Raw genomic sequence first — 12991 nt, forward strand, 5'->3', positions numbered from 1 at the left:
TCTTCATAAAAATATTAATTTCATACATTGAGATATATCACTATTTTTTAATTTAATTTTTATATTTTCTGTTTTTTAACTTAAATATTTGGATGGGATTTTCTTGTTCTGTTCAGAAAATAAAATAAAAAAATACAATGACTCACCTATGGGGCAAGTGCACTTAAAATGGTCTTCATAGTCCACACATGTTCCTCCGTTTTCACATGAATTGGAATCACAGTTATCAATTTGCACCTTGCAGAATTCTCCTGGGGTTGGAAAAAAAAATTAACAAGGTTAAGAATTAACATTGTGTTTTTTAAAATAAATAAGCAAACAAAACCACAACAAAAATAAACAAACTATATTAGTAATATTAGTAAAATAGACATTGCTTTAAATAGGAAAATAGCCTTTCTGTTTGTTTAGAATTTGTAAACCTTATGTAAGGTTCCAGACTGCTCTAATAATATGAAAAAGCCTTACAGTCTTAAGGAAAAGGTCAAAACAAATTTTCTTACGTTGAGAGATCCCTATCAATATTAAGAAACAATTTTAGATCGGGATTCAAATGGGGATACGGAGCTGAAGAGAGCACTTTCACTGGAAATAATCATCTGAAATAAAGGTAATACCTTTGCATTTTCTTCTACATTTTACTGCTGCTAAAAAACAAACAAAAAACTGATCTCTAGTCAAGACTTTTTATTCTATTATACATATAACATTTTTATGTCTTTTCTGTGCTTTATTTTGGCTAGGAAAAAGCTAGTTACATCTGTCTGAGGTAACCTTTACTGTCATTCTGCTGGACAATTATTTGCTTATTTAGCTGAAGATATTCCTTAGCTCAGCAGAAAGAAACTGAACTTGTAACTGGGCAGTTCTAAAAACACTATACAAGAGAGAAATATATTTCTGGCAAGGTGAAAAGAGTCTATAAGGAAGACAAGGAACTGGAAAGCCAGTAGATTTGACAAAAAAAAAAAAAAAAAAAAAGGGAAAGGAAGAAAAAGGAAGGGAAGGGGAGGGGAAGAATATTTTCTCTCTTTTTTTTTTTTTTTGGTATGAAAAACAATATAATGAGTTCTGTGTAAGGGTTCTTGAGATTTTTTTCTTGTTCTTGGAGTGATATTTTTTTCCATGATATTTTTATCTTATTTTTAGTTAATCCTATGGCAGGAATTTTGATTTTTTTTTTTTTAATTTTAGAAAAGATAAAAAATACATAAATGAAAAAGTGAAACAATTTTTACTGTGGAAAAATCTAGAAGAAAATGGAGGAGTTCTGAACAGTTTCATAAAGGAAAACTTCAGTAAAGAAAATAACAGTAAGATTACTCAGGTTTACCACCTACTTGTTTGTAATCAATGTTACTGATTACAGTGGCTTAAGCAGAAAAAGCAAAAGAGCTGAACAGGACAAACATATTGGAGAGATGTACAATAAACTGGAATATATTTTTTTAATCAAGCAATATGTTCTGTTAAATGCTATGTAAAAAGCATTCTATTTTAAATTCTTCGTATAGCAAAAAATACATATTTTATATATAATGACTTTTTTTTTATGCTTTTTGATTTTTAGTCATTTTTCCTTTTGATCTAAAGCTAGAGACCTCAAGAGAACATGGACTAATGGTATAAAATATGGTAAGGGAAGGACTCCCTGTTTCAGCAAAGCATTTCTGTTAACTTCAGTCACATTACTCCATTCCTAACCAAAAATATTTAAGTTTTCAGAAACATACATTATATCTTTTAATAAACTGGAATAGAGTATCAAACTAAGACTTAAAGTTTTCTTTTTACTGACTTCTGTAAATGTTAACAGGAGTATTAAGGCCTCATTGCTGTGATTTACTGGCCATAAATCTCTACCTTATATAACAGGTGGTACAGCACACATACAGTCTCATGTATGTTCAGAAAGGTTGACCAACATACCAATCAGACAATGTTTATTTTGCCCATTGCTCCTCAGCAAAAAATAGGCCAGTATATAACAATTTTTTCAACAGTGGAGAGCATAATTTACTGTTGTAAAGCTTACTGAGTTAGAAAGACTTAAAAATATTTATTTATGAACGCTGTAAAATTTTAAAAATACAGACAATGGGAAATTAGATACCTCTTGTTATTTATAGTTGTTACATAATGCAATGTGTAACATTACATGGACAACTGTGGACAACTTGACCTTACATTTACAAGATTCCAGTTTGCTCACATTGCACTGACACTAACAGTAACTAAATGCATCTGATACTATTGTGATTAATAGTTTTAGAAAGTAATGCTATGAGCCAGGATGAGTTACGAGACGTGACTTTGTGATATGATTGGCAAAAAGAAAGGTAAAAAAAAAATTAATAGAATTTTAATCAGGAAATCAGCTGAATGCATCTAGGAAGTTATGCTGTCTCCTAGATATATATATTTTTCAATTTTATTTATTTATTTATTTAAAAAAGGATAAGGAAAGCAACATTGGAAAAAGGTGGCAATAAACTTCAGCTCCATTTAATAAAGATTTTGGATCTGTTTTTCACATTTATTCATAAAGGTGGAATTGTATTGTCCAAAAACCCCTTATGAATAAACATTAGTACACATCAAACTGGCTTAAAGAATTATTTTGGTATAAATCTGAAATCCTTATAAAGGCTGAATCCTTTAAGCAAACTTTACAACTTTTCACTGCCACAATGAGGTCATGGAAACCCAGTAACTCCAAACTGTTATAAAATTTTTTAGAATCTTAATACTGCTGAGAAATGCATAATTTATGGTATTAAGATCTGATTAAGTGCTAAATGGATGTCAGGAGAGATCTCCACAGTAATCCACTTAGCTTTTAATGCCTAATTATCACTTCATAGTGAGTGAGGGCTGAATAATTGAGAACTGCAGTACTTATATAACTCAAACAAGATTTTTGTGTGCAATTAAGAATGTTATTCTTCTATCAGGAATAAGTTCAGCAGGTACAAGGAACAAAGGAAAAAAAATGAAGAAATTGCAACATAAGAGGGAGGGAAATAATTTGATTAAAGAGTTTACTGCTGTACTGTTTATTTTAAAAATTATCCTTACATGTTTTTTACCTAAGTGTATGCTCTTACAGTGAAATTGTTTAATTACAAATTTTATGCCCGAGATATCAGATAAATAAAATATGACCACAAGAAATCGCATACTTAAAATTAACAACAAAGAAGTGGGGAATGCTAAACAATTTTCAAAGTATTTAGGAAAATGGAAAGGAAAAGTACTGGTTACAGCCAAGTATTTACATGGATTAATGATTTAAAAGGGAAGAAATTACATACTGCTGCACAGACTACATGTTCATGCTTATAACAAGTAAGAATGAAAATTTCTGATGCTTTACAACAGTCCACCATTTGGAAATAACGAAGGATGATAGAATCATGGAATCATATAGATTGGAAGAGACCCCTGGAAATCATCTTGTCTTTCATGTGCTTGGAAGTGCCTTCCAGGTGGACTCAGTCCATAACTTTACTAGGGACTGAGGTAATAGCCTGTACTTTCCCCTTTCAGTGGTGTCCAGTGACAGGACAAGATGCAGTGGGCAAAAACACAGGAGGTTCCCATGGACCTCTATATGTCTGATGTGCTTCTGTGCTCTCTAACAATATTTTCTTTTACTGTGGATACTGCTACTGGTCTCAAGGAACCAGAAGGATACAACAGTAAAAACTGAGGCATAAAAAGCAATTTACTTCTTTTTGGATCCCCCTGTCCCATTAAGCAGAGAGTCCTGATTTTTCCTGAATTTTCTTTTGCTACAAATGTGCTTACAGAAAACCTTCCCTAATGCAGTGCTGTACAGAAATATAGGCCTGGTATGACAGCAGAGACCTTGAGAAGTGGATTTACAGAATGTAGCATGGAGTCCCACAGGCATGGAATGAAAGCAGATGGGGCACAGACTTGGCACTCGAGACTCCACAGCAAAACACGACTCACCAGTGGTAAACTAAATAAATACAGACCTATAGCTAACAAGAACTTGTCTCAGGTGTAACATTCAGTTTTACTTTCAGCCACTGCTGCTAATGACATATTAAAGGTTTAATTTAACCCTGAACAAAGCAAGTTCACTGACAGAAGCAACTGATCCAGTTATATCTACTTTGCATATTGGTGATACTAGGAACATAAGAAAGCAAATGTGTTGATGACACTTGAAGGTAGAAGCAAGAGAGTGATTCATTCAAATTTACCATTCTTCCCCTGACAACTTTAAATAAATAAATAAATAAATAAAAATGTTCTTTGAAAAAGCATGAACACTTGAGATTCACCTGCTGAAGTGTGGGCCTTTATATCCATGCTATTGCATTTATAGGCCATGAAAACCTAACTTTTAAAACGTGATTTGTCTCATCCTGAACTTTACATCCAAACTAGATCAGATGATTGGAATATTTAAAATGCTCGTTTCTTTCCACATAATCAGATAACACAGAGCATCAAGCTTTATACAGACATTTACAATGTAGGCACTTAAAATCAGGCTTGATTTATTCCACTCCCAGCAACCCTACATTTAATTCTTTTGAGGGTCATTAAATTCATTTACAGTAACCTGTATTGGACCCACTAGAATTTGGAAAACAGTTTTTCACTGGTTCTGAATAATTCCTCATTGGAAATTGTGTTGAACTGTGTAGTAAATGTATTTTTAGATAAATCTAATCATAGCAATTAATTGTTGTGCTTTTCCAAATAAAGTAGATTTTGCAAATGAGAAAAGAAGAGCAACAACAACAATTAAAAGAACACAGGAAAAAAGAACTGATCTGACAATTCACATGTGCAGATGGTAAAAATGTCTGCCTGTCTGTAACTCACAGAGTTGAACAACCAAGTTTAATGACTTGGTTTTATTAGAGTTCAAAAATTTTACTATAGGCTCCATGAAAAATCTGTCTATAATAAACCAGTGATTACAAATATGAAAATAAGTATTTAAGACAAATGCACATAGTTTTTCAGTCCTTTCAAAACAAAATATAATTGTGTACTGATAAAACATAATTGACTAGACTCCCTCTACAGCTAAGCATTAAAAACAGGAGGACGTAATTCATCCTGTATGAGGAAAAATTTATAATTTAGGTGAAAATAATTGTTTTGTGAGCTGAGGGTGCTTACAACTAGATAAACTCCACTGACTATACACAGAATCGAAACAACCTGTAGACTAAATTCTTACTTTTAAATTGCTAAAGATACATCATACTGAATTAATCATGTTATCAATTATCTTTACTTCTATCCCAATATTTAATTAAAAAAATACTTGAATAGTGTAAGTGTAAGTCATAGAAACTCAGTGTAGGATGCATACTACTAAATGTTGACCTTTACATGTGAGCTACCAATTGAGACAATGCATCTATTATGTATGCTTCTCAGAACATAGGAAGTATTTAAGAATACTTTACAAAATTGATGAATAATACCACCTTCTGAAATGACACGACTTCAGAATGCACACATTTTTCTATAGTGGTATTTTAAATGTAATCTGTGAATATTATTTTTATACTTAAATGTAGTGGGTTTACGTGGCAACGTTTTGGTAGCGGGGGCCATAGGGGTGGCTTCTGTGAGAAGGATCTGGAAGCTGCCCGATCTTTGGTAAGGGCCCCACTGCTGACCAGAGCTGAGCCAACAAGAGATGTTGTTTTGCACCTCTGTGAGAGCATATTTAAGACAGGGAAAAAAAAACGCTGCGCCACACAGCAGCTGGGAGAGTGAGAGGAGTCAGGAACAGCCTTGCAGGCACCAAGGTCAGTGAAGAAGGAGGGGGAGAGATGCTCCAGGCGCCAGAGCAGAAGTCCCCTGCGGCCTGTGGTGCGGACCATGGTGAAGCAGGCTGTCCCCCTGCAGCCCATGGAGTACCACGGCGGAGCAGGGTTCCACGCAGCAACCCGTGGAGGAGACCACGGTGGAGCAGGTGGACCTGCACCGACGGAGGCTGCGGCCTGTGGAAGACCCCTGCCGGAGCAAATTCTGGGCTGGACTTGCAGCCTGTGGAGAGGAGACCACGCAGGAGCAGGTGACCTGGCAGGAGCTGCTGCCCGTGGGGGATCCAGGTTGGAGCAGTTCACTCCTGAGGGATGGACCCCGTGGTACAGACCCATATCTGGAGCAGTTCTTGAAGAGCTGCTGCCTGTGGGCAGCCCACGTTGCATCAGTTCAGCAAGGACTGCATCCCGTGGGAGGGACCCCACAGCCCAGGGGACGAGAGTGACTGAGAAGGAGTGGTGGAGAAGAAGCGCTATAGACTGACCATAAACCCCCATTCCCCTGTTCCCCTGCACCGCTCTGTGGGAGGAGGTGGAAGAGGGTGGTTGGGGGGGAAGGTGCTTTTGGTTTCTTTCCTTTGTTTCTCGTTTCTCTAGCTTGTTAGTAATAGGCAATAAATCTTACTATCTCCCTATGCTGAGTCACGATAATTACTGTACGATCTCCTCGTCCTTATCTCAACCCTTGAGCCCTTTTCATCATATTTTCTCCCTGTTCCTCTTTGAGGAGGGGGAGTGAGAGCGGTTGTGGTGGAGCTCGGCCGCCCACCCGAGTAAAACCACCACATTAAATCTGAAAAATTTTAATATTTTCCTGTCTTTATTTCCACAGTTTCCTCTACCTCCATTTTAAGATGGTATTTTACAAGGACTTGGAAAGGATAGTATCACCTACTGAATCATCAATATTTCTTTCTTAATTGTTTTTTGGGACTTCTCATCTAAAAATTTGTTAACTGAATGTCACTTAGGTAGAAAGTATTGAACATATCAAACATATTTTAAAACACCGTCAGCAAGAATATCTCTCTCTATTTTTTAAATTGTTTTAAAATCATTCATTGTGGGAATAAAACAAATGGATGAAAATAAAAGGCAATAGGTCTGTACAGAAAGCTAGAACAGATGTAGAAAGAATAGTAAGTGATAATATTTTGAAAGGAAAGAAATAACAAGGATGAAGGAAATAGACTATCTTTATAGAGATTAAATCCCAGTGTGGTGGTGGGGGGATAGGTTGGAGGAAAGCCTCCTGGTTTTTACCTTTTTTTTTTTTTTTTTTTTTTTTTTTACACCCAGCATCTGGCATTACGTAGCATCATATAAACCTTTGGGGTTTTAAAAGCTCAGTAGAGCTCTTCCTACTTGAGTAATAGTTTATGCAGTTGTTTTACAGAGAGAATGAAGCGAACGTTTTCAGTCTTAGAGCTCTTCCTTTATGAAATATTTTGCAATTTATCTCATGAAATTAATTCTTAATAAAGAACTGGTGCTAGATTGTGAAATCCACAGAAGCAGTGAAAAATTATTTTAAATATTTGAACTCTATGTTTAGAAGCTGATGTTTTTAAAACATTTTTTTCAAAGAATCTTGCAAAAAGTTGAAATGGTTTACAAAACTTTATAGCATAGCATTGAAATTGTCTTTCTTTTAATATTTGAGTTTAACATGAACACACTTTAAATTTAATTCTTGTTTTTCTGAGAGGAAGAGATTATAGAAAGTTAGCCCAAGAAAAATGTGATATTAATAATTTTTAAGGATACAGTTCTTCTAATCAAGACTTAAAGGCAACAAGTTCCATTAGCTACTTAGAACCAATAATTTGATTGGGTTGCAGATAACAGTTCTGGAATCAGAACTCACAATTTACTAAACATGATTAGGTGAAAGATATAAGGCACATTTACACCATACAGTGGAGCAGTATTCTAAAGAGCTACTACTCCTTTTTTTGAAAGCAACATAGCCTTTTTAATATAGAGACACATATGCCTTAATAAGTGAGAGCAACCGAAATGAAAACACACATTCACTAAATGCTGCCCCAGTTTCATAGATGAAGGGAATCTAAACTTTAACACAATCATTTTCCAGTTCAAGTTTGTATTATATATATTTATATATAACTAGTATGCTTATTCTCAAATTTTACCAGCCAGCATCTTTTTGTTTACATAGATATAGATTCCAAGATTTCTGAAAAGATATAAAGAGCTTTCACTGATTGCCATCAGCTTATGACTTAGCCTCACATCTACTTCTGTATGAATTATAGGTACATATTATCAAATGTTAAATATGCAGTTAAAATATCACCTTCTCCTGGTTTAGGATGAAATGACTGTGAGGAATAATCAGTGATAAAATTTTCTCTGTAACCATTGTTTTAGCAGAGTCTTTTAGCTGAGCTACTTTTAAAGAACATCTCTACATTTGTGTGAAACATTTTATTAACGCTGGTTCTTAAAGTAACTCAGTGTTCTGGAACAGACAATTTGACTTTTGACCATCAAATAGATTAGCTGTCCTTTCTCTTAGAAGCCTCCAGGATTCAGTCGGAAATGCAGCCTTAAAGATTCAGCACTTGGCTAAGTCTATTCTAGGCCTCTTCTTCAAATAGAAACTCTTGTAAGGCATTTGTTTGTTTTGTTGCTAATGTGCCCATCATATGTCTCACAAAAAATAATTAAAATATATGGTGTTCTTAAAAAAACAACAGCAACAACAACAAAAAAAACAGGATACTAGAAGAACATACAAAGCATTTTTCATGCCTAGAACAGAAAAATTCCTGCTAGTTTTCTCTCTTTTCATTTTCTTTTTAAGTCTTCCTCATTTAATGAGAATCAGTCAGTCATCATATCTGATATATGAAGACATCCAAAACAACCACTCACAGAGATGATAAGCCTTCCACAGTGAGCATCCCACTCAGCCTAGATAAACAACACTATCCTTGCAAGTTCTTCTTCCTTCCAGATCCTGCAGTTCCCCTAACAATCCCACAGATACTGTCTAAGAGACATGAAAGTACTCCACCTGCTTAAGTCAGATGGAGAGAATCCAATTAATAGAGCACTGGTATTTTAGCCTGGATGCTTATCAGATTAATTTCAGTGTTGACGAGAGGAGCAAAGAAGTAGGTGTTACAAGGAGACAGCTCTGAGCACACTGTCTCCCTACAGCTTTCTCAGATGCATAGCTCTCCTAGGAAGGTCTCTTCTTCAGCCAGTTACTTGCTGTGAATGTCATCATTCTTCTTCTACCCTTCCTTGCTATGAGTAGCATGGTAGTAGGATATGTTCAATGGCATATCAGGGTATTTCGACAAAACTTCATTTTTTTTTAAAAAAAAAAAAAGAATGGTTTCTATGAGCTTTTTTTCTTTCCTTTTTTTTTTTTTAAAAGAAAAAAAAGACTGTTACAGGTGATAGATTATAGCAAACTACAAATATTTCCATATAAAAAAATCAAAATAAATCATTTTGATTTAATTTTCCACATTTTCTCATTTACCAAAAAATCTTTCTGCTTTATAATTCTTGGTCAAAAATATCAAAAGATTTTTTTTCACTTAAATCTGATTTTTCATTTGAAAAAAAAATCAACAGAAGATTCATCTACCTCAAACCACCTGTAGAGTGATCTACTTAACAAGGCACATCTGTTCAATTTACTGTTACACTGTTGAGATGAAGACATCCCAATGCTAACAATAAAAGCTAAATTAATGTTTTTAAAATGGGGCATTAAAAACTGTGCTTTTGCAGAAGTAGATAAAATACTATGAGAGATTTCTCTCAAGTTTGAATGAATCTAATTTGCTAAGCTTGGCAAATACTTCAATCATTAGATTTTTTTTTTATTAGTTTTCTCGTCTCTTCTCGTCTCTTCTCGTCTCTTCTCGTCTCTTCTCGTCTCGTCTCGTCTCGTCTCGTCTCTTCGTCTCTTCTCTTCTCTTCTCTTCTCTTCTCTTCTCTTCTCTTCTCTTCTCTCTTCTCTTCTCTTTTCACGTTTCTACTATAAGTATATTCACAGATCATTTATGTTCACATATACACATTTCAGTGATCTTACTTCACACCCTAACATAAAAAGTCAGTGTAAAATACAATCAAAACGTGTCATGTTCTCTTAGACTTTCCATCAAAAATTCAATCTTACTAGAACTTACATCTAGCTGGATTGCAATGGAAGTAGAGCAAGCACAGGCCTATTTGTCAAAGAGCTTGTGAATAGATTTTTTTTTTTTTAAATATATGTTAGTGTACAAGTAAGTCTAGTTTCTAGATTCATTAATGTTTTCAATCTGCAGCTGGGGCCACCTAAAATTAGGCAAAGTTAATTTGGATTTTAATCTCTCTGCATATCAAATCCATATCTATGTGGGAAAAAAAAAAAAAAAGATAAGTAAAACTAAGCTATTCAGAGAGAGAATCCCAGGAAATATTATTGTTAGAGTGAAGACCAAAGTACAGAAGTTTGCTGTATGCAATTTTACAATATAAAGTGGGTTAAAAAAGAAGTGAATAGGTCTTGCAATGCTTATGATGAGTGTTTATGTCAGAGGAGAAGTATCATCATCAGCAGATGAAACCATGCCTTCAGTCTGTCACATTGTTGTAGTACCATATATAGTATTCAAACAAAACTGATTACATTTTTTTTTTTAGAAGGAACAATAACTGAATACAAAGCTTGAGAAGTAGCATAAGAAAGCCTTGAATAATTTGTTTCTATGTTAGCACAAATCTAACTTCAGAAGAGGTACAGTGGACTATGTTAAATAATGGTGTGGTACATTGTGTCTTAAGAGTGATATGCAGTTAAGCATGGTTATCAGTGTTTTAAAGAAGAAAGGGGATGTTCAGGCTGATATAAGAATACTATGGTAGACTGAGTTTTGATTAATCATGTTTTCTACCTATTATGATAAATTCTTCAAAAACCTTAAGCCCCATCCTGTATTCTTCCAATATACAGAAAGATTTCAGAGGACAAAAGGTTTAAGACTGGGGCCTTTTAATGAAGTAAGATAGAACTACGAAGATCAGCTGTGAAAGCAAAACTGTCACTAGGTCTATGTCATAGTGTTGTTCATCTCTCCAATCCATTTTCTCTTTTTAAACATGCAATATTTATATCCATACTACACAGTTTTTATGTTTTAAGACCATCAGTGTGATAGGAGATTTTATAGTGCTGTTGAAAATTTCTGAACCTTGGTAAGATCTGAAGTGCTGTGTCTGGCTGAGCTTATCAACACAGCCCTCCTGTTTCTGTTTCTTATTGATTTTTTTTTTTTTTTGGGTGATGTACAGCTATATGGAAGTACAGTTTCTTCAGCTGTCTCTCTGTATGGTTAAAGAAAGCTGCAAGCTCTTAGTTTCCTTCATCACTTACAGCAGACATATATGCCGGGTAATGAGAATAATGAGAATGCATAGTGAGTGCACTGTGTTCTTTTTGACCTAATAGACCCAGAAAGTAAAAGGTTAATGAGTATTGTATTTTGATTTAACAAAAAAAAAAAAAAAAGTTTTACAGAGAGGGTTGAAAGTACTATATTTGGAGTTCATGAACAGATGTAGCCAGAATATTTTATATGTCAAGTTAAGGGCATGTTTTTAAGCATCTCTTTCAATACGCTATCTTATTGAATTATTTACTTAGAAATCCATAGACATTAATGGTATATATAAGCTTTTCAACAAACTGCAGCACCATTAAACTAAACATGTAAAATATAGCTTCACAATGGACAAAAATTCTTTCAAAGTTTTCTTATTCATAAAGGCCAAATGCATTCACTGTGCACTGACTTAAATAGAAAACTGAAATAGTAGGAAATATGAACATATTCATAAACATACATGTCCATTGGGAGTGTTTTGTTTCATTTTAAAAGCAGCCAGAACTTAAATACTGATATTATGTTTCCTGTTGAAATATCAGAACATTTTAAAAGTCTTTTTCATGCAATTGCTGCATGCCAAAGGAAAAAAAAAATGTTTCCAGCATAAAACTTTCAGTAGGCTCAGTATTTCTTGTGGAAATCAAGACGTGAGAAAAAATATTGACTTAACCTTCCTTTAGGTCCCAGGCAGCCTGGAGCTCCCACAAGTATGGTACATCAGACATCACTCCTCTCTTAGTACTCTAGAGTTTATCTGCCTCAAAGTATGACAGCCTGCTTTAATGTCTTCCTTTTATTTTTGGACTGTTTACTGCTCTATCTTTTTATTTCAGTTAGTACAGTGGAGTTAGTACAGTTAGTTTAGTTAGCTTCAGATGGAGTGGTAACACTGCTGTTTCAATGCTCTCAAATAATTCAGCTTGCTATCTTCTTTGGTAAAAGATCTTTGTAAAAACCCATGCCCTACCTTAAAACCATTTACCTTTCACTGTAGCTAATGTTATTCAGCCACATCCTATTCTAAAGGTCATTTTAAATAGCAGGAAACATTTCTAGACATCTGTTGAAGAGTACTAGAGATTAAGTTACAGTGGTTATTATTTTTGCTCTGTCAGTTATCACTGAAAGTTCTTAAACAGAAAACTGAATCCTCTGCAGAGGAGTCAGTTCTGGTTTTCTTCATTTAAGGAAGATAGGTATTCTGAGTGAATTCCTTTAGTAATACTTAGCAAGTGTTTTCTTTTATTCCATTATTTCAATTTGTAGTCTTGATTTCAAAGTTCAGTCTGTGAGCAATCTGTGTGCACCAACAATTTCTCTTTTAAAGGTGACAGCAGTAATAACACCTAAAGTGCAGTGAACAATACTTAAAATGACAGCATCTGGTGCTGAGACACACTTCAATGTAATTCCAGTTACACTTCTGTGTTGTAGGAACCTCCCATGATGCTATGAAAATTCTTTTACCAGCTCACCTTTAGCTCAGGGAATAGAGCTGGGGAAGAAATGTTATAGTTCTTTTTATCCATTTGAAGGTTTTGAGACATATAAAAGTCTTCCATTGAACATCAACATGAAATAGAGACCTTATCCAAATGTTCTGGACAATTTCTTGAACTGAGAAAAAGTAAAATATAATTATTTCATAGCAGGGACTTGATCATGGTATCCAATATCTGCTGTGATTTTGAGGACTGTCAGACCATCAGTTATCCTGGGATGGTCTTTTTCAGTCTCTGCTTC

General features: G+C 34.5%; 1 protein-coding gene across 1 annotated transcript in view; it reads right to left on the reverse strand.

The window, feature by feature from the left end:
* Nucleotides 1–12991, reverse strand: part of EYS (eyes shut homolog) — an 855622-nt gene that overhangs the window by 749453 nt on the left and 93178 nt on the right. Inside the window, exon 7 of the mRNA XM_083831800.1 lies at nucleotides 147–251. Within this exon, the coding sequence (XP_083687926.1) occupies nucleotides 147–251 (105 nt within the window). The remainder of the gene's footprint in view (nucleotides 1–146; nucleotides 252–12991) is intronic.

The sequence above is a fragment of the Anser anser genome, assembly GCF_964211835.1.
Source record: "Anser anser genome assembly, chromosome: 3".
NCBI classification, from domain to species: domain Eukaryota; kingdom Metazoa; phylum Chordata; class Aves; order Anseriformes; family Anatidae; genus Anser; species Anser anser.